The 24,950-nt window shown below is 41.1% G+C and overlaps 1 protein-coding gene across 1 annotated transcript in view; it reads right to left on the reverse strand.

Annotated features, from left to right (window-relative positions):
- Window positions 1-24,950, reverse strand: part of LOC125977908 (metabotropic glutamate receptor 4) — a 90,586-nt gene that overhangs the window by 35,763 nt on the left and 29,873 nt on the right. Inside the window, exon 3 of the mRNA XM_049734954.2 lies at window positions 8,217-8,433. Within this exon, the coding sequence (XP_049590911.1) occupies window positions 8,217-8,433 (217 nt within the window). The remainder of the gene's footprint in view (window positions 1-8,216; window positions 8,434-24,950) is intronic.

A 24,950-nucleotide genomic window follows, 5' to 3' on the forward strand; every position in this document is an offset into this window, starting at 1 on the left:
AAACAACAAATTAAGCCAAATGATGGAATCTTTGTATTTTTCTTGCGGTCTGTTCATTTGTCTTATTTCCCCCCTGAGCATCCAGAAGGTTATACTGACCTAGGATATATATATATATATATATATATATTTTTTTTTTTAGGGTAAGGAACGAACCTTACAGGAGGGTTAAGAAACTGGATTGTCATTAGCTCAAGCACCACTGAGGTGAAAAAGTAGCCTGGCAGCATACAATACATAAAGACCATAATTAAGACCCATGCTCAGCCCATTCAAGGCCATGCAGAACAGTACATCTTTAAAGTGGCCAGCTTTCGCTCACAAGCTGAGCTTACCTTCCCTTCTGAGCCACCCCTGCTGCTCAGAACCTTTCTTGCCTTTTGTGAGAAATACATTTAAAGAAAATGTAGGGGAATAATGTGAAGTCAAAAGTAAGCTGTCAGTGAGGCTTTCATTGAGTGCCGGCCCGAGGGCTCACAACTTTGACGTCTTGTGACATTCATTTTAAAAAAAACGTCACTCATTTCATTCCGTTTTGTTTTTGTGCATAATGGAGTCAAACTCACAATATTATGACTTAAGGCAAGATGTGTATGAGCGACGAATTTAAATAAATTTGGCTTTATTAATATTTCAAAACAAAACAAATGTGCTGCGCTTTTGTTGAATGTAAATACATGCGGTGTCCCATCATTGCTCTCTTATTCGCGTAATATGTGATATTCTCCTTTTTCTTGATGCTCGCTTTGCCTCGCAAGCCTCACAAAAAAAAAAATCAATGTATTATTTACAGACAGAAGCACACATTGTTCTGTTACAAAAGGACACTTGATGGGGAAACAGCACCAAAAAGGAACAGCAGATGACTTCATGGCATCTGAAAGACTATTTTATTTTATTTTATTTTACTTAAATTATTTTAGAGGGAGGTGACAGATAATCGGTGAGGAGGCGTTTTTGTTCGCTTCTTTTTATCATGTTATCACTTGTTTTAATTAAAGCCTACACGATACGTGACGTGTCGAGTGAAGCCGCTGGCAGTTGTTGCAGCAATTTTAACGCTGCTTTTAGACTTCAAGTCACAAAGATTTATGCGTTTGTTATTTCTATCCAGGCCAGCATGGTGGTCTAGCGTGGGGTTCGACGACCTGAGCCATTTGAACAAAAAAGGAAATACGGGAGCCGCAAAATCCTTTTGACATCTAAAGATTGTTTGCATGCAAGAAAAAAATATTTGTGACCACAGGAAAAAAGGTCACGAGTAGAAGCTTACTTTCATAGTCAACGCTCAATGTTGATTTGAGTCCTCATCTTGTTCATGAAATAAAAATCCAACCTTAAATGACCCAAGTGGCGTGAACCAAAAACGCACTTTGCTCCGTTATGCCTTGTCGTTTTATTTTGCCATTTTATATAACCGCAGCGCGGCGTCTGCACATCAGGCATGGAAAATGCATGGCAATGTCGAAAAATCTCTCTCAACACGATAATCACTCAGAATAATCTTGTTAAGACACCCAGTAATCTGTTCGCACTGGAAGGCAATGCACATTCCATAAAGGGAGGCCCAAAGCCCAATTTGAGCCCAAAATGTGAGGCCAAGGAGCCAAGTGCTTGTGTCGGCTGGCCCAGGCTGTTTCCCCAAACGATTGCTAGGTAAAATGCCGCACTTTTGGCTTCCTCAAATGCAGGTGAATGTTCTATGCGTGCGCCAGCCTCCGGCTAAGTCATTAATAAGGCCCGCAAATGATGATAGCCGTCTTATTGATTCTGCATTACCCCCCCCCCCGCACACCACAATGCTTCGCCTCAGTAAACACAGGCGTCACGATTGTTGACCCCCGACAGCCCCCGTTCATCGATCGTGCCGCTGATGTTGGTGAAGCCACATTGTCGGATAGTGCGGATGATAAATACATAGATATGTTGGATCGATTTAAGTGATGAATTAGGACAATGACATTTGAAAGAAAATTTATTGCGAAAATACATGGCGGCATACCACTTGACAAACGTCCATACTCTGATGAGTACTTGGAATTTGGTCTCGTTGTTATGAGAGTATATTTAATAGACAATTTCCTATTAGGGTAGCTGGTAATGGCGTCCGATCAATGAATGGGGGAAAAAGTAAAGGATGATTTTGACTGCAAGGTCTAAGAACAAATTGAATCTTAAAAGTCAAGCGTCGGAATTGTTGTGTTTGGTTTCACTGACTGCAGGGTAGACATATTGCTCATCAGCAGGTGAATTATACTTGCATGTTTTCCTCATTTGAACTCTTAATGAGAGCTGGCGTTTTTCACCAAGCTCACACTTTGATGGGATTTCCTGTGCCCCGTCGTTTGTGTTGGCCACTAAATTAGTAGGACGCATAAATAGTCCATTTTCTTTTTAGATCTAGATCTCTAAAAAAAAGCCAGTTGGGACATTCTAAATCAAATTTAAATCACTCTAATAGAAATAAATTTGTATTTATGCGAAAAAATATACATTCGAAGCAATGTCTTCATCAATCTGCCCATTTATTCTTATTAGCTTATTGGGTGAGCTATCCAAGCTGACTTTTGGCAAGAGAAGACAAACAGCCATTCACACCTAGTCGTCCTTACGGCATTTTTCAAAATATATTCTCGTCCATAACTGAGGCTAAGAATCAGCCTGTTTATGCTGGGAATCAGTAAAATCCACCCCCACCCCGCCGTCTTTTTCCTTTCAGATGTTTCGTTTAGTGCTAATGGAATAATAGCAATCCTATTTGTATCTCACTGTGCTGCCTATTACCATATGGAAATCTTGTTTGTGTCTTCTTTTTTTCCCCCCACCACGTCTCTCTAAATGCAATACGGTTCTTCTCGTCAAGGTTACTTTGCACACTGCTCTTTTAGGTTCAAGTCAACTGCATTTTTTGCTCCATTAGTGCAAGCGCACGATTCGGCAAATGAACAAAAAGTGTATCACAAAGGTGCTAGTGGATGTTGCCAAGGAATGAGTTATGAATACGCCAGAGCAAAATTGAGTTGGATGTTAAAAGGGGCCAAGGACGTCATTGTATTTTAGCAGACACATGAATCAACTTCTTTTAATATTACTCCCCTCTTAAAAAATAAAGGAAAGAAAAAGGAGATTTTACAATTTGATGGCTTGTAAACAAATAGTTGGCTATCTGAATTACCTGCAACCAATCAAGTATGAGGTTGGAGTAATTCAGGATGTGCAATTCAAAGGTTTTGAGTCTTAACCTTCAACTCCCAAGTTACTTTGACAAACATCAAGCCAAATCGAGTCCCCGCTGAACTTCAACGATGTCGGACGTGGCGAGAAGAGGTTATTTGTGAAGATACCGCAATCACTTGCTCCTTTGAGATGTGTCATCAAAGCAAAACTCATAATCCCAAACTATTGTTTTGATTGTATTATGTTATTCTATTTCATTTGTGGATTTTAAGGCTAATACGATGGCCCCATCCAATCGGCGATAACGTGCTGACATACTGCTCAAATTGACCATTCTGCTCAATTGCGGTGTCTGCAGCAAATGGAAGGATCGCACTTTACACAAGTACAGACAAATTTGCTTTTTAAGGGCAATTTGGGGTGCTTGCTATTTACTGGAAACTAGGGTAGGTAGAAACCCTTACACGGTAAAGATTGTTTTTCACTGAAAAATCTATACGACACACATTCTATACATTGACTTTAACTCGTGACAAATTATAGTCCATCATCTTGACATTCTATTGCCCACCCCCTGACCCTACACAAACACACACGCACACGCACACGTACACACACAGTAAGGACGGATGGCCCAGTTTTCAATGAGGTAATCAATAACTCGTAAGTCAATATTCTAATTTAAAACTAATCCTACGGGTGCTCTAACACTTAAGTGGCTCTAGGGGCCTGCAAGCCCACATGCAGACAGACAAAAATCACGTTTCTTCTCAATCTTTGGAGATTAGTTTCAATGATTTCAATCATTAAAAAAAAAAAAAAAAATTGCTTACAGGAGTAGAAAACGTGATTAATGGCGCTGATTTAAAAAATAAACTAAAAAAAAAATTGTGGGATTAATAGGTGAGAAAAAAAAATATTTGCAAGACACCACAAATATCAACACAGAAAAAAATGGTAGGAAGATAATCCCCCGAAAGTACTGCGTAATCATTGGGAATTTATTATCCTGCTGATTATTCCGAAGAGTAATAAAGTAATTGAATGGATTTGGAGTGGTACTTTTTCCCCTAGCCCTTCTTCAGTGTAAATTGGTTCCGAAAAAAAGCGTAAAATAAGGTAATCTACTTTTTTTTCGGCCTACAACACGAGGTGTAAATCATCCTCTTAGCATTTCTGTTTATTTCCCTCTGTTAACATACTGTCTCGGCTTACCTTATCTGTTGCAATTCACATTGCATGTTTCTGCCAATTGGTGCTGAATCCCCCTAAGGGTACTTCGGGATCAATTAAACATCACGCCCCCTTCCCACTACCACCATCACCCGTAACCTCCCCCACATCCTAATCTATGGCTTCTCCTTCTCGACTTTTGCTCCATTTGAACCTTTCCCTGTATGAGAAATGAGGTGACGGGCAATTATTCCCACATACGTCACGTGAGGCGCTGAGCTTTTTCCGACAGAACGACATGATAACTAATGTTCTGGATCAAGGGTCACGTGGTGTGACTTGCTTAAGAAAATTGCCTGCTGTGATACATCTCCTACTAAGAGGGTCACTCCACCGTTAAGTCGGCGAGGCAGGCAAATCATCAATCAGCTCGCCGGCTCACCCAATTAAGCCACGGCGCGTAATTGTTAAGCAAATTGCAACAGGACAAATCTGAAGGGACTTGAAGGGGTTATTTTGGTCTTGCCGCGTAATAAAGATGTTGAGAGGGTTACAGTGCTCAGATATTAGCCGGCTTTGTGGGTGGAAGCCGCAACGTCACGCTTGATCCTTCCCTGTGGGTGACGGCTACGACCGACGTTTAAAAATATCAGCTTTTATTGCTTTGTGTTAAGACAAGACAAGGGACATCTCTCGAGTGCCATCTTACCGGAGAACTTACATGAACAGCAAACTAAGGCTGGATTTACGCTGCGGGTCCGAGTGGCTGATTCGGACTTAACCCATGTACGCTTCAAGTGACCCATATCTGATATTGGCAAGAGCTGTTTCAAGATTTATCACGGTTTTGAAAATTCATGGTTTCAAAACCGTAATCATTTGAATAAGCGGTTCAGATAATGGATGGATGTCCAGAGTCTGAGCTGCACTGTTTTTGTTTGTAGCATGAGGCAGCTATAAATGTGGCTAATATATATATGCCATGTAAGAAATAAATGCAAGCAATGGATGGTGACGCCAGTGTCCCAACTATTTGCACCCGTATCAGTTTGGGGTACTGGTGCGACCAAATAATAAATCCTGTTTTGACAGCCACTACATGTTTGATTTCTGTTTCAAGTAGCTATATTACGTTGAAATCTGTTCCCCCTCAAGGTGATTTATCATCATTTCGATGAACACCAATCTTTTCATCGAGTGCCATCAATTCCCACACCCGAGCGGTCACTTGTCCTTTCGTTTATGACCGTACGTTCCCTGGAAATAAATCACCCTGGTACCTATAATTTGATTTTTCATGGTTGATTTCATGAGCGTCAGTGAGGTATTTGGAGAATGGTTATTTGCGACTACATGTTTACTGTATTTACTGTATTTGGGGAGATTATATGATGAACAAACTGTTATTTTACTGGGCAGCTGAGTTGCGGAACAAAATATGACTGTTATCGTTAAACAGTGCTTTTTAATTTTGTGTCTTTGGAAAATTGAATTAATCATCGTTGGATGTTGTTAAGAAAATCTTGTGTATTCAAATATTCATTCTTGAAGTGTAGTCATGTATTGGCTTCTATAGAGTATGTAATGCTATTGACTTTTTCATTTTGCATTCTCTGCATGTATCAACTTAGTCACCCAAAGTGAGGAGCTAAAGCTTGTAATCCTCCTCATCAAACGGAGATGGCAGTGACTCCATTAGCAGGCTTTCTCATGTGGCTGTCGAGCGGGCTGTCGGTTTGCCGGGGAAATCTTGTTAGGGGTCTTATTGACACTGTGTTTCATTAAGTTGATTAATGACATCTATTGGGGGGGATGTTCCAAAGTAATCAACATCTCTGAGAGGCATGTCTGCACTCAAATTTGGGACTCAGTCTCAAATGAATACAGTATTTTGTTTTCTCAATTCATTTAAGAATAAGAAATCTCAGTCTTTTTGTAATATTGCTTATGTTTTGGACAAAATATTATTCAGCAAAGTTTCTACCACACACAGTCTTACTTCCTCAATATATGTTTGTCCTGTAAAGTTACTGGCAAGTATCAAGTCTACCTTTATCCTCTCGCAGTGTCATACAGTGAAGTTCGACAAGCAACTTGTTGTTTCAATTTGGACAGCAAACACTTCCTTCCACTTATGTTTCCCAACTCATATTTGTTTTTACAGAAGTCATTTCACTTTATCACAGTGAGAGGATGGCATCCTGGGTCAGCTCATGATAGATACCAAAATGTACCAGGAAAGAGAGTGTTCAAGGCCACAGTGTTTACCAGACATGATAAACTGAAAAGCAGAAATCAACTAGTCCCTTCACTCGCTCTTTTTATACATTCTCATATTCAGCACCTACCTCGCTTTGTTCTCTTTTTTATTGCTCGTTCTCTTTAGGGAGGCAAGCAGACTATGAATTCAAAGCAGGTCACGTCGGGGTTGTTGCTGAAGCAGCTGACTGTCATAATTCACTGGACTGCTTTCTGTAAATATTAAGCCTTAAACAATAGAATCAAGCAGGCAAGTGTGCTCGTGGAATTATAAAACACTTACACAAAGTGAAATATAAGCTTAATTTTCTTCCGCAGTCTCGACACTGCAAGTTTTTAATGAAGACCCGTCCTCACTGGTAGGAAATATTGACTTTGAATCTAATTGCCAATGAGCCCTGATTCATCCCTCATATTTAATACTGTTTGTACAAAATCACAAACGGAGTGATGGGCTGGAATTAAAAGTTGCATAATACAGTGACAAGCATGTGCTGGAAGTGCTTGGTGGAGGCGACTCCACAGGAACCACAGAAAGGAACGCTGCAGAGGAGTTTGTGGCGTTGCCAATCTGGTATCGTGCTGATGCTGCTGCGGTGCCAAGAGCGCTTTCATGGTGCATAGTCAGACACCCACTCTCTTGGAGACCATCAAAAGGAGAACGTATGTTCCTCAGCATTCTGTGACTTTTTTTTTTTTAGCTAAGCCAAACACACAAAAAAAAAAACTCTCTAACGTTGATGGGCTGTCTCTGGATATTGGGCCCTGTGCAAGTTATTCCCAACATTTTAGGGCTGCAACTAATGATTTTGATTAATTATGTTTTAAATGACAACAAACATGAGTAGTTATCTAATGGCGTTACTTTTTTACTTCCAACAACGGTACTGTGTGAGCATCTTCCATCATCTACAAGGTTCTTTTCTCATACCCTGCAAACATAATATAAAGACTGCACTTTTACAGAAGGGGATGTGTTTTTCAAAAAGACAGCGCTAATCAATACACAAGTGGATTCCATACCTCATTCCTTGACGCAACCGAGCGCAAAGAAAAAATAAAAGATAGCATATAGCACTTTGCAGTAGTGGGTAAAGTCTGCCGCGCAGTTCTGCGAGCCAGGGTTTGGGTCCCACCTCTGATCTTCCTGTATGGAGTTTGCATAGATTTTATCTGGCGCTTTGCTGAGCTTCCATGTTCCAAAAACGCAAACGACTCTAAATTGTCTGCGACTCGTCATTTGTGTAGTGAGTGGTCAAGGTTGTACCTCACATCTCTTGCCAAAGCTTTTGCTATAGAAGATGACGAGCAGAGTATGTCTGATGCCTCGAACCCCTTTAGATGTTCCATATGGTAACTCATTGATGTCGCATATATGAAGCCTTGTCATTTTTTAAAAGCAATAAGAAGCCTTTCAGAGATTCTATCAAAGGGCTTTCAACGCGTTCCTTGTTCTGGAACTAATTAATATGTTCCTGGGCAATTTTCTGCAGCATAGTCCAATATGTCCACTCGGATAAGTCGATGAAAGGGAAAATCTGCGCCGCCGCCACCTTTAGCACTCCACCCCCCCCCCCCCAACCCACACGCTCTCTCAACTCACTTACCATCCTCCCGAGATTTCTGGATGAAGGCTTCGACTCCGCTCTCGCCGTAGTTGCCCTCCGAGGCCACGGTGGAGACGTAATTCCAGCGCATGGCTTTGACAATGTCCACCATGGCCTGCGCTTGGTACGTGTCCGGCGGGACCACCCGGGAGAAGAAGTCGTAGCGGGTGTTGTCGCTCAGTTCCGGAGCCGTGGAGGCGTAGCTCACTTGGGGGATCTGGAAATAAAGAACAACACTGACGTCATTCTGTTTGGAAATGGTTTCTGGCTTCTTGAAGACTCTGGACTGAGTGTCTTTGATATCGACAACATTGTCTTGGATATAGTAGATCAGATGAAGACATGTTCACTGAGGACTGTCTCGACTTTGGTGTATTCAATATAAACGGTGTATTCAACTTTGTGATGTTTACAAAAAGATCTCAATGAAGCCTTTGTGACTTCTCTGTAAAACCTGTTTCACAAGACATGTTCACAAACATTTCCGTTAGATTGGTTATGTTGGAAACATCCAAAATACATTTTCACCTGGAAATTGTTGATGAAAAAAAAAACGTCGTGGATATTACTGAAATGGAGGCCAAAGGTGTTGAAAATGAATATTACACTCCATCTTTCAGTGACACACATAAGACTGCCGTTTGGAGTTTTGATATTTACACCAAGAGCTGACAAGTGCACCTGGCAATTATTTCTTGTCAGCTACAGTATGTTACTCGGTGTAAGCTCTTCAGCGGGTACAGTCTGAATCCCAAAATAACACTTTTTTTTTTTTTTTGATGTAGCAGGCACACTGAAACCTGTCAAAGTGATGCATGGTTTGCTGATAGAAATGCACAAATTGCACCTTGTTTAATGTTTCAACATGTCTTTGATTAAATGCCGTCGATTTTCTTGGTTTGCAGGAGGTGGGAAATACATCACCTTTGCAAAACAAGGTTAGATGGGAACTAACAATATGCTTTTCAGCAGAGATGGGCATGCAAGTTTGATCAATCTGCCATTCGTCATTATTTCAGTTCTTCTGATAGACGTGTCCACCTGAATTCATTTATTTTTTGCTATTGTAGCCAACTGAATCTTCTATTTAGAGAATGGTCACGCTGCCAACTCCAAAAAGCACTACAGTTTCCCATTTGGATCCCTCTCAAAAGTTGCACCAGTGTCTTTTATCCCTAAAGTTAAGTCCAGAAAACTTCATCCCTCCGGTTTGTCAGTGTACCTGGGCTTGGCAGGAGATGTGTGTTTGCAGAGAGGCTCGGAATAAAGTGTCTATATGGGGATTTTATTTTTTTCAATTCATGCTAGCAGGCCACGATGCTCACGAACAGACTGCGTCAGGGTTGGTGCCAGATGATCAGTACAGGAATCCCCTTCCTCCCATAACAATCATAATTCAGCATGCTGATGTAATGCTAGCATAGCAACAAGCAACACTAAGTGTCTGTGCGTTTGCTTTTACTTTGGCTTTTTTGTAATGCCAACATATAAGTGGGACCCGTGATGACCAAGAGTGTAAAAGCGAAAACGATAATGCAGGAAATAGATCATCACGATTTGACTTGGGAAGTAAATATTCACATTTCCACAAATATATATTACCGATAAATGGGTAGAAGTGTGGAGCAGGAATTTCTCAGCAATAAAAATTATTCAGTATGTAACCTTTTCAGTCCGGCAGTTGTTTACAATATGACCTCATCCTTCCATTGGCTCCAGCACATGAGTCATGTTCCCCCCAATTGAAGGTGAACATCACCCGTGAGCCTACCATTATTCATCCCTGTGGTAAAATAGCGTGCTAAACACAAGCGAACAGCCGGCAGGTACATCGACCTGGCATTGTTATGTTAATAACTTCCCACCTGTGCTTTTTTTTTTTCCGTTCCCCCTGTCTTCGCTAATCCCTCCACGGAAACATCTTCATTGTTTACTCCGCCGCCTGATGCAAATTGAACAATTACATGCTGTCATCATTGAGGGTTAAGGCCATCTGTCTGTAGACTTTCAATGCCACATGGCAAATGGTTGTTAGGGATTAAGTTTTTGCCAGCGTGGTTGTCGTCACATTTTGTCTAGTCTGTGATGGCATCACATAAAAGCCAAATAAAAGGTAAAACAGGGACAGGGACTTTCTGATTCTGCTATTATGAAATTGACCTCTATGTGGTGGGGTCACAATAAAGGACACCTAATGATGCTCTACCACAGCAATAAATTGCGCCCTGTTATTTGCTTATTTTTTCATTTTGTCTATGGATGCATTACAAGAAAGCCATCACAAATGCATCACAATAAGTTACATGTCCTGTTTTATTGTCATACCCCATCTGTGCCAAAGAAAAACCTCACAAAATACTGCTCCTGATAAAATGCTACTTGTGTCTGTCTTTAACAGATGGGACTCTGACTCTATAAGCACACATAAGAGGTGCTTCATAGAATCCCCGGGCCTCTTGGACACTCAAAAAGACCACCAGGGAGCCCACCAGGCCCTTAAGATGGAGGAGCAAACAAGGAGCTCAGATGCGAGTGGAAGGTTTATACCCTGTTGGCAGACAGATTATTCTGGTATGTAAAAGATGTGGATGGTTTTGCACATGAAATACAACATGGAACAGCTTTTTTTTTTGTCCTTCGAAAGTTGAATTGCATCAAATAAACCCCTAGTAGTCGCTGCAGTTAAGAAAATAAACTGACAGTCGAGTATTTGAGGAAATGTGGTGGTTTTTGGCCATAGCGTAGATTGAAGCCATGTGGTAAATAAAGCCTAAAATACGTACAAGTTAAATCCCATTGGCTTAGTCTCATCCTCTCAATTCAGTCTGCTGTCAAAATATTAAAGGTCAAATGTGAGATATGGAAATGTTATGGAGCAGTCCGAAGCTGGCCGAGTAAATCTCTAGGTGTTTTTTTTTTCTTCTGGGGGACAGGTGAGGTTAAAGCAATATACTTTAAAGAGACACTGCACAGACGTTATGAGAGTACCTTATCAGGGGACTTTAGTAGATTATGTATTTGAATTGTGTTAAAAGAGCTCTTCTTCCTCATTGAATTCTGCTCAAAATGACAGATATCTAATATTAAATATTATTGAGAAATAAGAGCGAAACACTATTTGATATTGCTCCACAGGGTGCATGCCACATTTCATTCAAATACACTTTTGTTATAAAAACAGTTTATGTATCAAATTGTTTGTGTATTCTACCACAAAAAGAATTAACATTGGCGAGACCTGGTATGACAGACGAGCAAGTCGCATATGATGTCAAGTCATTACAACCAACATAATAGATCACAACAATACACTAAGAGAGACAAATTAGGTCTCTTTGTGTAATAATATAACGGACATAATCAATTAATTTCCACTACTGTGCACCTCGGCACTTCATATCAGGACGCCTCAATTGAAACGACGGCATAAAGTCCCCATTGTTTGCCGCGCAATCTCGCAGCGCCGAGAATCTGATTTGTGGTATCATTATGCGGGGATTGCTTTTCCATTCAAGAGGTTTCGCCATTTGCTGCTCGACTTACTCCGACAAAGTCAAACTTTCATCTGTGCCTCGGCGGCTGACGGCAATTAGGAGGCTGTCTGGCTACTGGAGAGGCTCTGCTGCCTTTGAGCTCAATGTAAACATTTCGAGTATATCTATATACCTATCGCCGAAAAGTGCCCCGTTTCTGTCCATAACCGATAAAGTGTCGAGCTGCTATCCGCAGCATTAAAGTCATGAAGAAATCAAAAAGTGTTGAGATGCAGACAATCCGTGGTAGTAAGCAATCCAAACAAAATGGACAAGATATGAATATTTGTTGGTGATGCAAATTCCCTGGCTTGTTCTATAAATAGCAACTGTCCTGCATGCGGTACTCTGGACTGTTAAGGGGTTAAAAATATATTTTTTTTTTGTGTATTTCTATATTGTGGAGTCAGCATTTTGTGGCGGTGTTCTGGAACGTAACCCCCGTGATAAAGGAGGGTTTACTGTAGTCAGGGTGAGTTTCATTGCATTGCATGAAGTATAGTATGTCAAGCTTGAGGCCCCGCACATATCGCTATCCAAACTTGCTTTTGATGTGACTTTGGTCTTATGTTGCCAAAAGCCAACTATTGAGGACAAAAAAAAAAAAAAAAAAAGCTTGAATGAATGAGTGATCTTTTAGCTACATAGAACAAAACTACACACTGGACTGGTAGGCATTCAATCACAGGGCACATATGATGGGAAGTGAAGCCACGCTCTCTCATTAAACATTAAAGAGTAAATCTTCCATAGAAGCTAGTAGGTTAAAAAGAAGCACCACTAGGGAGGTTCTCTTTTTACAAGCTTGAAGGCATTCCCCGGTATATGAAAAGCTCTATATATAAAAACATACACGCTGTCAGCGTCCACTACGACTGAATGATGGCTTTGGTGCTAAGATAGGAAGTGCAAGTACGGCAGGACTCTGCAAGTGCGCAGAAAGGCTCTGATCAAATACCAAAAAGAAAAAAAAAAAAGAAATAGAAGAGCCTCTCTCCACAGGTAAAATTTGTCTACCTTCCTGGGCATTCTTTTCCATCTTCTGTTGAAAGCCTCGATAGTAGGTTACTGGGGCATCTGGAGATGTGGTTGACGCAAAAAAAAAAAAAAAGTCTTTGTAGCTGGAGCTGACTATTAAACACACATCATCATGGTAGGGGTGGAAGGATCTCAGTTTTTTTTCCCCAGTGGATGCAAAGGAAGAACACTGTCAAAGTTGTCTGTTGAGTTAGTATTTGCTGAAGGACACATAGTGGAGGGTGTGAATATAAATGAAATAACCACGTACAGTCTGCCTGTGTCCTTGTAGATAGTAATGCAGGAAAAATGCCATTATTGAGTATTTTTGTTGTTGTTCTAATTCCAGTCACAGCACTGGGGATTAGTGCTTTGCACAGCTGCCTAACAGTCAAGAGGTCTCCAGTTTAAATTTTGGCTCAAGCATTCCAGTGTGGGCTTGTCATGTTCTCGCCATGCTTGTTTCTCACGCTCCAAAACCATGCACTTGAAGACTCTAAATTGATTATTGCAGTTTTGTGATGCAATAACATTACCAGTGCTCAGAAACATTCTGGAGCCCCACGAGGCTGCGTATTGAGCCATTTCCTGTATACCGCATCAGCTCACCTGCCAGGACAAACTACCAGTTTGAGCCTCGGTCTCCTCACAGAGAACCATTCTTTTCTGGACTGCCATAAAGTCACCACTCATTCCACCCAGCCACCTACATTTAAATGTCACGAAACAAAAGAGTAAACAATCACAATCAGTCCTTCCACTCTGGTGTACCACGTCACCATCAACAACAAAGCAGTAGAAATAGCAGGCAGCTTTAAGTACCTCGGTGGAATAGGGGACAGTAAACTCTCCTTTGACATTCAAACGCGGAGTCACCAGAGACTTCTGCCCATAAACTCAGAGGACAATACTATGCCGCTCAACAACTCTTTTTGTTACTGTGTGCGGATAGAAATTTTGTGCAAAAAGAAATGAAACATTGCAAGGTTGGACATGTGCATTCGAAATGTAGAGGTTAAATTTATTTCACCTGTGAAGTTTAGCTTCATTGTAAAATTTCACTTAAAAGACCATTATCCCTCACTTTCTCTAAGTTGTCTGTCTACTTTAGTGTTTCTTTGAATGAAACCTGACCTCCTGTTTGGCTATTTTCATTCTTTTTTTGTATGGGTGCACATTTAAGCCTTGTTGAAGGTCTTGAACTGCATAAACGTCCTTGTTTTTATTGTGCTTTATTAAAAATGCACAGACCACCGCTCTAGGGAAAGGAAGACTTGACATTCAGGGTTTTTTTTTGTAGCTTGAACTCACAATCAGTTTGGCCAGCCAGCTAGCCGAGGTTTTTCAAAAGACAAAGTTAGTGAACACAATTTAAATTGTCTGTTGTTTTTCGTCTAGTCGCTGGCACAGCAGCTCCCTGCACCCCCTGAACCCTATGGATGGATAATAGGCATGGCAAATGGACAGACGGGTGGAAGTATAATTGAGAATGTAGTTCCCGTCTGTGGTAACACAATTACCTGAAGACAAAGCTGCAGGAGGAGGTTTGAACTCGATTTTTCCTCTTGAGCTCACCCTGACTATAGTGCTTCTCACATCTCCTGTGTATTCTATGTCAATACAGCATTAACTCCAAATTTCAACCATAAATCTGCTTTTTAAAATTGTCCATTATTGCGAATTGGATCATGAAACCTTTGGTAACTCACTGTACTGGCGATGTTGTGATGAGCATTTCAAAAGAAACTCAAAAGTAGTTGTCTATAGATCTTTACTGAGTGCTGCTTTTGTCAAACAGAACAAAAAGATGGCATCAAATGTAAGACACTGGTCACAGAGTATCTAAATCTTAGTCCTTTCTTCGCAGTTGGTGGATAATTACTCAGGCCACAAGTCCTATTGAACGAACGCCAACGGAGCCTCCCAAAATACCGAGATAAAACCGATAATGGCACGCATAAAATCCTGGTAACCGGTCAAATAGTAGAAGATATCAAGACTGCTAAAGAAGACAGCTGCTTCCTGTTTGGATTCAGGAATGAAGCTAAGTCGATGACCTCGAGTCTGTCTGATAGCAGCTGCTTCGTGACTGTGTTCAAGGAATGTGGGAGAGGTTTAACCGACACCAGCCTTTTTTGGGACTGGAATATTGAAAGCTCAGCCTCGAGGTGCACATGAAATTCAAGGGGGGGGGTAATTAACATTCACTGCCCTTCACAACTGTACTTTTATATTATGTTTTTTCTTCACATTTGAAACTAATTGACTGATGCACTGTTGCAGAACCACAAGTAGATTATATTTATGCCCCATTATAAAAGAATGGAAAAGGTCAGAATCAAACTTTTTTTCTATGATTATTGATCATCCCTATTTTGTAATTTATCCTGAGGTTCTTTGTGCATTACTCAATTAACCTTAAGCTCTGCAAATACTGACAATAAGTTATCTTTTCAAAATGTAGCTAGAAAAAAATTAATGGGTGGTGTGTGTGTGGTGCCAGTGGTGAATATTTAGCAATCATAAATATCCACCAAGCAGCATCAGTCTCACTTCACGCGTTGGTCAATAAGCTATTATCGGCCGCAGCGTTCAGTTGAATAACCGGCTGTGCAACGATGACTCGTGGTTCATTTCTCAGACTTGTGGGTGTATTTGGGACTTTTGCTTTAAAAAATGGTGTCTTTAGTTTATTGAACTATAGCAGTCTGACTAACGACACCCAGTTCAAACCAAGTTCACACGCAAGCTATGAAAACTTTGAGTCTTGAGGCTTTGATAGCTTAAGATGATACAAGCTGATTTTACAAGACTTTGGTTCTGCAATTGACTACTGAACAATCCGGGGTGAACCTTGCCTCTATTAACCGCATCACTAATGACCTAAAACTCGGTATCTCAAAGACAAAAAAAACACTTCCACTTCAAGCTTGTTTCTTATCGCGTAAATTGTTTAAAGTATTAATGTTCATGTGCTACTTTCTTGATGTATTTTTAATGAGATGCACCTAAGAAATAGCTGCCGTCTGAATTAAACCTGAAAAAAAATCTCAGCATTTTGATGACACATTGCAAAAAAAGAAACCAGATGGTGTTCATTCATGTAGTTGATGTTGCATATGCGCAATCAGGTTTAACATAACACATTAGTGTAGAGTTGCATACGTTGGAAAACCACATGTCACTTTGTATTTTTTGACAAGCTCTGCAATAAGAGAGCCAACACTTTATATTACTTTATAATATTTACAATTGCTAGCCCCAAACCTTGAGTTAATTGGGACTACGAATAATTCTTAACACACCCCGCACCACAAGATAATGACAATAATCTTTTAGACTAGAGATATCGGACCTCATCTAAGCCTTTGCGCTCTTTCACGGTCCAAGAAAACCCTTTAAATTTGGCTTGAATTTTGCTTGAATCTGCTTTTAATAAACCACAGTGAAAAATGAACACAGATACCAGTCCTAATCCTTTATGTGAAAAACAGTCCCCCCCCATTCTGGTCACTGTAGTAAATTAAAATCAAGGCTGTGTAACAAATATGCTGTTATTTGCACTCGCGCACTCTGGGGCAAGCAATTTCCATTTAGAGCAGCTCATTTCAATACCCAGTTTGTAATTCAACTTGTAAAGATATTTTGTCTTTAATTCTGTCCGTCTCTGAATACATAGGCCAGTTGAAGATTTTTATCTTAAAAAATAAAGTGTGCAGGCAAGCATGCGATTAATGGTATCTTTTCCCAGGGTGGGCTGCGGCTCACTCTTAACTGCATTTGGGGTGCAATAATAAATATTCTCCCCGTGAATTCATTAGTATGCAAGGTGCTGCTGGCAGCTGCTCTGCATTTATGAACAATATCCACTTGGCGCATACAGCCGAGGAGAAATGCGGTAAAAAGAAAGAAATAAAGAAATAAAAGAGTGAAGAACACAGACAAATAAAAGAGTCCTTTCAGCCTGGTGGCTCCATCCATTTGTTGTTCCACTTTCAAATCAGCTTTTTTTGCCTCAATAGTGATCAAGAGCAGACCGAAAGAGAAACATAGCTCATGTCCTTTCATCCAATAAAAGCGGGCAATAATATAGAAAACGGAAGGCCGCTCCCTCACTGGACAATGTGGTGGAGACGCTTAGAAAATAATACAAAATATACTTCATGTTGGAATTGACAACAAAATGCGATCAATTCTTACAAAATCTATCAAAGGGCGCTCTCCGTGAGCTGTCAAAGTAAAAAGGAGATCATCTTCATTCAGTGCCTTTGTGGCACTTGTCACTTGCCCACACATCTGTCGTCATGTAGCAAGCACACTGCAAGAAACACCATTCACATTTCAGTCCAAATTCCCAAAGATCAGGCTTTCCTGTCCAGCTTTAGCCTGGATAAACCCTGCAGAATCCTCTTTCCTGGATGCTCCCTCTTGCTTTCCCTTTGTTGTTTAATGAATAAAAGTCTCAATTATTGATGCTTTTCCAGTGCCTCGGTGATTAAAAATGCGCCCCTTCAAAGCCATGCTGGGGTTAATGCAGGTGATATAGTGGCCAGGGTAAAAAAAGGGGAAATAGAGAGAGAGCCTGATTAATTTTTGATGATTACTGAAGGGTCCCCCACTGGGCCGCTTGACAGTCTGACCTCGTGGAAAAATGTCGGAAGGCGAGAGCTGATGTGATGGCGATCGATGAGCCGTTGACTGTAAGCCGACAGATGTCAACGTCATTGGTTTCATTTCACCGATCGGCTGACAGTCAAATTTGAGAAAATGTCGCTCTTAAGACGTCATAATCATCGAATTTCCCAAATTACCATTTTGGAATAACAAATGCAGAGCTTAAAGACAAGCTTTAGACTTTTAAGAAGAGGTTTCTTACTGTCGCTTATGTGGCGGTATCTCCAGAGCGACATCGAGAAAATGAAGGACTTTGTGCAAGCTACGTCTCTGAGGCGTATTGTGTCGCTATATTTTATAAATATAGCTTCTAATCAATAGGGGCTAGCGTAATAAGACAAAAGCTCGCAACGATCTCGTCTGTGATTGTGCCGTTTACCAATGGCGGCAGCCGATAATGGCAAGTGACAGATGAGAAGACTCGGATGGCAATGTTTCCATGACAACGCAAGTCTGGGAATAACCGCTCGCAACCTGGGGTGTCATTGACAAAGTGTTGACTGGCGGCAGAATTGCTTTTTTGTGCCGTAACCCTTTCGGGGTTACGGCTGGTTCACAGATTGGTTGAGGGAAAGGTGACTCGAAGGTGATCACCGCCACAGGGTTCATCATGCTGAACAACTTTAACACTGTGATGGTGTCTTTAACGTGTTGTATTTTTGCACCTGTGAGAAGCGGGATGTAGCGTTCGCAACATCACAGTGTTTGGAGCGAGTCAAGCTGCTAGTCAAACTATTTTTAGCAATCTCTGTGACATCTTTTTTCAGAGACGCAAGCAGGTGTTGGGGAGCCTTTATTGTTAATCTGGCAGCATTTCAAGCCAACAGGCGGTCGCTTAATTACAGGGTAGTCCCCCCCCCCCCCCCCCCCCAAAAAAAAAAACCCCTGCATGATCTGCATCTCGATATTTGCCCCGTGACCGTTGGACTGAATGTATCGTCAACTCAATGTGGAGTACAATGCTGCAATCGAGGAAGCGGGAGAAGCGGCAAGGTTCTGAATAGCAGATCAGGGCGGGCGGATTTACCGCGTTCTCGACTCGACCCCTCTCGACTTGAAATACACAAGGCCTTTGATTGCCTGACATACGCTTTCAATCAAAGCCTTTTGAGAGCAATTCCACCAGCCGGGCTTTGTCGTCTATATTTTCCCAATTGTTTAGAGTCCTGATGTGGAGGAGCACTCAGCGGCGTCGATCGGTTTCACCCCACCCACCCGCTTCTTGCCTCCGCAGATGAGAAAATTACCATTTCTTGTGCATTAGACATTTCCTTTGTAGTCATCAGAATGTGTCAAATCCAAGGCTTACTAGAGTTGTTAGCTTATATCCCAGTTTAGAACGATGACATCCATTAATGAATGTTCAATTGAACTTAATTGCCTGGTGAACACCAGTGTTTTTGTTCAGTAATGGACTTATGACTGATGTTTTTACGTGTATGTGTAAAAACACTGAAAAGCCTCCGTGAAAACGAAGTCAGCCGAGGCATGTTTAAGGTAGATAAGGTGGAACCAATCGACAGTTCCGGGGAGCAGAAGACATTTTATTGGCAAGCCAGTTGATAGTCCACCCCTCCACTCCCTCACCAGCACATCAAATAAATTCCGCTGTTACAGCAACTGGCAAAAATGGCATTGGTCACAGCGAGGTGTTGGAAATGGAAGTGGCACAGCTGTGAGCTGCGGAATCCAGCTTTTCCTTTTTTAAGCGGACGACTGGAATCTCCAAAGATACAGTTTTCACTCAGAAGTCACAATATTACCATATTTACCAGAGGTTGAAGGTTAGCCTTCAGCGTTAAGGTTGGTGTTAGTTTTGGGTCAGAGTTAAGGTCAGAAGCTATCCAAATTTGTAGGACCATCCAGGTATGAACTTTGCCAGTTCAAAAGTCAACCAACCCCAAACTACTTTCATTATTGGTTCTTCCTGTGGTCTTAAATGAACAATGTGACATGCCTACTTCCTCTCTGCATGCATGGATCATACTTGAAGCATCTTCTCATGCATAAGAGAAGAGCCACAACTGCACGCTGGCTGAGGGATGAGGGGGATACATCTTGCCAAACTCTCATTTGTGGCCACGGTAGACCGTTTAGTTAAAGACGGCTGAGCAAACGTGTCAGCGCATCCCTCAAAGAGCCTGGCGATAGCGTCCTTGGACGCTCCCGTCTCCTGCCATGAGAATTGCATGATCAGTGTGCTCAAGTGGCCTGGCACATGGTAGCAACATCACAGCACATTTTCGAAACCGCTTAATGATTAAAAGTGGATGATGGGCAGCTTTACAGCTGCGACAGGGTCAGAGGGGTTTGGCGAGTTGAAGACGGGAAGACGAAGAAAGTGAGTGGAAATATCCAAATATTGCAGCCCCCTGAATAATTAGATTTGACGGGCAGTAGAAAGTGAGTCATAATATTCAAACGGTAATATATATTGGAAACGTTTACCTGGGATAAGTGACTTCTCCAAAGTCACACCACAGTTGCCTCACAAGGTTAAATAAAATGTGAGGCTACCTTGAAAATGGACAACAAATGTCACTGGTCCATTGCTATTACTTTTTAAACAAAGTTTCCCAATGAGGTCTACTTTACTTTATTACTTTTAATAATCTATTCCTGTTTACAAATGGTTTGCATTAAGTCTGGATTTGCACTGCAGGAAACATCTACAGCTGTTTTTACTAGAGGTGATGGAACCTGAGCCCCAAAGTTATTAAATATGTTTAATTCTCAGTGTTTCAGACAAAACAAGTTGAGAGTTCAAAGAAGTTCATTTCCAAATCCTACAACCGCTGGGACTTTTGAATTCTGAACTACAGAGGCCTTTATTGAGCATGAACACAACTCCAAGTGAATGCTAATGCCTGCCAGACGGCTAAACCGCCACCGCTTTGCTAAGCGAATGACTTAATTTATTTAAGCCTTAAAGGTTATTCTGTGTTCAGATTGCAGATTGATTCTCCGCCCGGTACGATTGGAATATTTCATGTGGCCAGTTCAAGTCACACTTGGGATCAAATAATCATTGTGTGCAGTTAAATCGGGGTTTGGGATGGAGTCATCAGGTTCTGTGTGAAAAAGTGAGCTCGGCAAGGTTCCATCCCACCCAGGGCACGATTGGAAATGGATGGAAGGTCGATTGTTTATGTGCTGCGCAATTGGCGAGCGCCCACTCCGGGTTGTACCGTGCTTATCTCGCCAAAAGTAATCTGTGATATGCTCCAACTCACCCGCAACGCTAATGAGGACAAGTGCTATTAAAACAACTGATGGATGGATGGCTATTGAGGAGAGCAATTCTGAGCTCAAGTACTCTTTCCTGTGTGACTTCCTTCAAAATTACACGAACAGGAATCACGCCGTGCTGTTTTCTCAGTTTGTCGAATGTGATTACCTCGCTCATGTGCTCTCTTGTTTTCAAACTGACAATGTGGCATGTCAATTTCAGTCATTACAAAAAAGGCATCAAAACCTGTCTGTCTGTCTGTCTGTCTGTCTGTCTGTCTGTCTCTCTTAGTCAGTTCCTCCTTCAGCATGGCTAATGAATATTCAGTTTGAGGGCGAACTCCGACACTTTCATTGTTCCACAATGACGTGTTCGGTAATTCCATTAGTCGGATGTGAGAAGGATAAGTCAAGCTATTGACGGCTTTTCAGTAAAAATCCAGAAATCGAGTCACATAAAAAATTTTGGGGGAAAAGCTTATAGTCCGGAAAACACAGTATATCACTAGATGCATTACGTTAGGTAACGCAGCAGAAAAGATAACGTAACTATGTCAACAACCCCCAGTGGAAAAATCTTTCTGCTCACTCACTCTTCAATTCACAGCCAGTTTTACAGCAACATGAAATCTGATGGAGAGGTTTGGCATAAGCATACCTGCACACAAATAAAGTCTAAAAAAGCCATGTTAGGATTCTGGAAACAATATTTACTTACTGTTTGGTGCTACAATATTTACTTATATGTATTTTGCTGATCCAGCCTTGCCTGAACACAGCATAATCCGATTGGGATACTTGCTACAACTCTGTGGAGGGTCGGCTCTAAGAAAATCGGATTTGAGGAGGAATCATATATGCTTGGTCTGAGTGCAGCCTGGAGGTCGTACTAAAGGAACTTGTCTCCAGAATTTTTTAAAACTTCAGCCCTTGAAGCCAGTTTCACTAAGGCTATGTAATATTTAGTAACCTTGTCTGGCATGAGTAAACCTTAATAAAATAAGCCATACTGGAAACACAACGGATGGCCGCCATTTTGGTTTGATACAGCCATTTTAGGGTCTTTTCACTCTGATCTCATTACATTCATGGTTGCTAGATCATCTTTTAGATGATCTTTATAAATACACTGTGCCACGATGAAATCATGGCCTTTTTTTTTTCTTTTTTTGTTCGTTCTGATAAATGAAATCTTGTCGACAAGACAGCATTGGTAGAAGTAACCCGGACAATGAGTGAGGCTTCTGTATTATGAAACACACAAAAACACCATTTCACTCTTTGATTACAAGGCAGAAGCATCGATCCAATGGGTCGGCTGTTTGAAATGGAAAAGATCAATCAAAAGCAAAAGGGTTATCAGATTGTATGGAATCTAATAATATAACTCCCACAAGGAGAGCTTGCCGCCACAGCGTAGCCATCGATCCCCTTTGCTGTTTCTATTCGACTGCCCCCGTCAACGGCCTGTCCATATGGAATAATGATGGTCCGAGGAGATCAGTATGTGCAGTCATGATAACGCTGATAATGTGATCAATACCATGCCATCTGGGACAGAAGCCCTTTGATTATATTATTGTCACTTTGTCATTTTGACCATTTCTATAGGGTCCTTCGTAAGGAACGAGCCTTTAAAAATTCAGCCCTCAAAACAATACACATTTTGGTAGACTTGCCTATCTTCTACAAAAAAAAAAAGTCTCAAGAACCTTGAATGTAGACAGATGGTTTGAAGCAGACATTTAAGGTAACTGGCCATTTCTTGGAGTCCGTAAAAATGAAAGCTGTCCTTAATTTTGTTGTCGTATTGCAGCATGAAAGACTTTTTACCTGCATTTAAATCGCCAAATAACCTTTAGTAACTCCCCATCCCTTGTGACCTTCTTTTGAATGGGACTGGGATGAGTCACTTAAAGTGTGTCTAATAAGAAGGAGCCTTTGGGCACAAAAGTAGGAGAAGTAAGGAAATGCATTGCAGCAGACATGATTAGCTTGACCTGGATTGCACAAACTTGCGATGTTCTGTTGGAGAAAGGAAAACATTAGCTTCCCGACAGTTCCTGCTTGCTAATTAAATAGAAGCACCCGCTGGCTGTTTTCTCTCCCCTTTGGCGAAGTATGCAAATTTCCGATGCCTAATAACACCACGCCTCTGCTCTTGTCTTGTCATCTTATCTCTTCACTGATATTGGCACTGTCACCACGCCGTTGACGTTTGTCCCCTGGCTCGCCACAAATGTTGTCTCGTCCGCCTCGTCTCCTTTCATTTACTGTATTTACCGTCGGGAGGCACGTCTCAAGAGGTTGAGTCTGCTGGTAATTGAAAATTTCCTGCTTCCGTTACTGGGCTCCTCTTGAGGCCCATGAGTAGCTCTCCAAAAAAAAAAAAAAATGTACGATTGATCAAAACTGGAGTCCTGTCAAAGGGAACTAACTTGCCGACTGTTGTTCAACACTGGCCCAGCGCTGACTTCTTACTTTGAAGATCAGTGAGATTCATAGTTACTCTTTTGTGCGACTTTGCTTTGAACAATTAGAAACTCGTGCAGTTGATAAGAACTGCGTTCTACCCGGCACTGTTGTACTCTATCTGTGCCAGAATGGTATTGATTTTTGAAATCATCAATACAAGACAACAGAGGTAGCTGAGGTCAGTTGTACAAGTGGATTCTGAATGTTTATTTTTACAGTTCCAACAAAAGCCATCAGTTTATTTGTCACTGTTTTAAATAAATGACATAAAATGGGTCAAAGTCAACTGGGCAATTCTGACAAAATACTGTCATAAAAGACTGTTTTTTTTTTTTTTTCTGGCAACTTCCCTGCTTTCAGAGGTCATATCAAGATGTGACACCACCGGTGTTCTAAAGCCCTTTTGGACATCGTGTACAAAATTGTGTTTTTCTTCTTTTCCCATGTGGTTGTTCTAGATTTAGGACATGAGATGAGGAGATAAAGTTGACCAGACAATATTCGGCCTTCAGTCAAAGTGTTGGGACCACAACAGAGGTTGTGTGTCAAGTCCCCTTCTGTGCGTCTAGTCCCTTTCACAGTACCTTTAGCGGCCAGCCAGCATCTTTCAGCCTTTGAATGGATGAAGTTGACGAAGTGTCTGAGCTCTGACACCATTTGTGTCAAACTCTTTTTACACTGCTAATAAAAAAAAAGGGCATTTTGTTCCATGTTGTTGTTTATAAATGGCACTGACATAAAATGGAAGGACGAAGCAGAACCGGCAATTTTCCACCATCTTAGGTAGTATCACATTCACTGCCTTTTTACACTGCCTTTAAAAGTCGGCCTTTTGACACAGCAAAGCTTCCTTAAATGGCAAAAACTTGGTGTGGGGAGAGGGGCAAGTCTACCACAGTTTTGGTAGCTAAGGTATATCTGAGCTGTGGAGAGATGAGAAAGCTGTGGTATCGAGCATTTACAAAGAAAGTAACTTTCTTTGTAAATGTTTTTTTCTTTTATTACAAGAGCACTGAGGGGAATACGCAGAAGCTTTTGTACCTTGTGATCCCATTTTATGAATGTACAACCTTGCTAATAAGTTCATTCATTTGAATGAATCTGCTGAATCTCCATTCAGCCTTTTTTGCCGTTTGCGCTTGGAGGTGAGGATGGTGTGGACAGATCACATGCTGTCAAAGCATACAGCAGCCTCTTCAGAAAAGCAAATCCAGTAGTAGTCTTCATGAAAGATGCATGAGGGCCAGTTTCGACAGTGATTCTAACCTAAAGCCCGGTGTCACCAAATTTGACAGTGATAAACCGCATCCCTGTATGTCCGCATTCATTTAAAGGTAATTTTGATTGAAACCATAGCAAAGTGCCTTGGTATCATAGATTTTGGTATGCAGTATCACTAAATCAAGATTATACTCGCTTCAATCCTACGTGACTTTCTGTCTAACGCGGTTTGGTAATGGATCCCATTTTCTTTTTGTCATAAATACATTTTCAAGTTTAAATGGATGATATAAGGACCATACAAAGCGAAATGACTCGCATCCCTGTATTTACTTGATACCATATTTATACTAAATTTTCAATTAGGGTCCCTCAGTTTACGATGGTACGATTAGCACGCAATGAACTTTTGCGGCATACTATTTTTCATTTGATAGTTTAATATGCATGGTTTAGAAGTATTTTCATCGAAATATTGACTGTAATTTCGACTTTACAGCTGTGGAAACGAAGGTACGGCATTGACTACAATACATATAAATTCAGGTTACATTGCTGACTTGGAACGGAAATTTATTGTGAATTG

The sequence above is a fragment of the Syngnathus scovelli genome, chromosome 11 (genome assembly GCF_024217435.2).
Source record: "Syngnathus scovelli strain Florida chromosome 11, RoL_Ssco_1.2, whole genome shotgun sequence".
Lineage (NCBI taxonomy): Eukaryota > Metazoa > Chordata > Actinopteri > Syngnathiformes > Syngnathidae > Syngnathus > Syngnathus scovelli.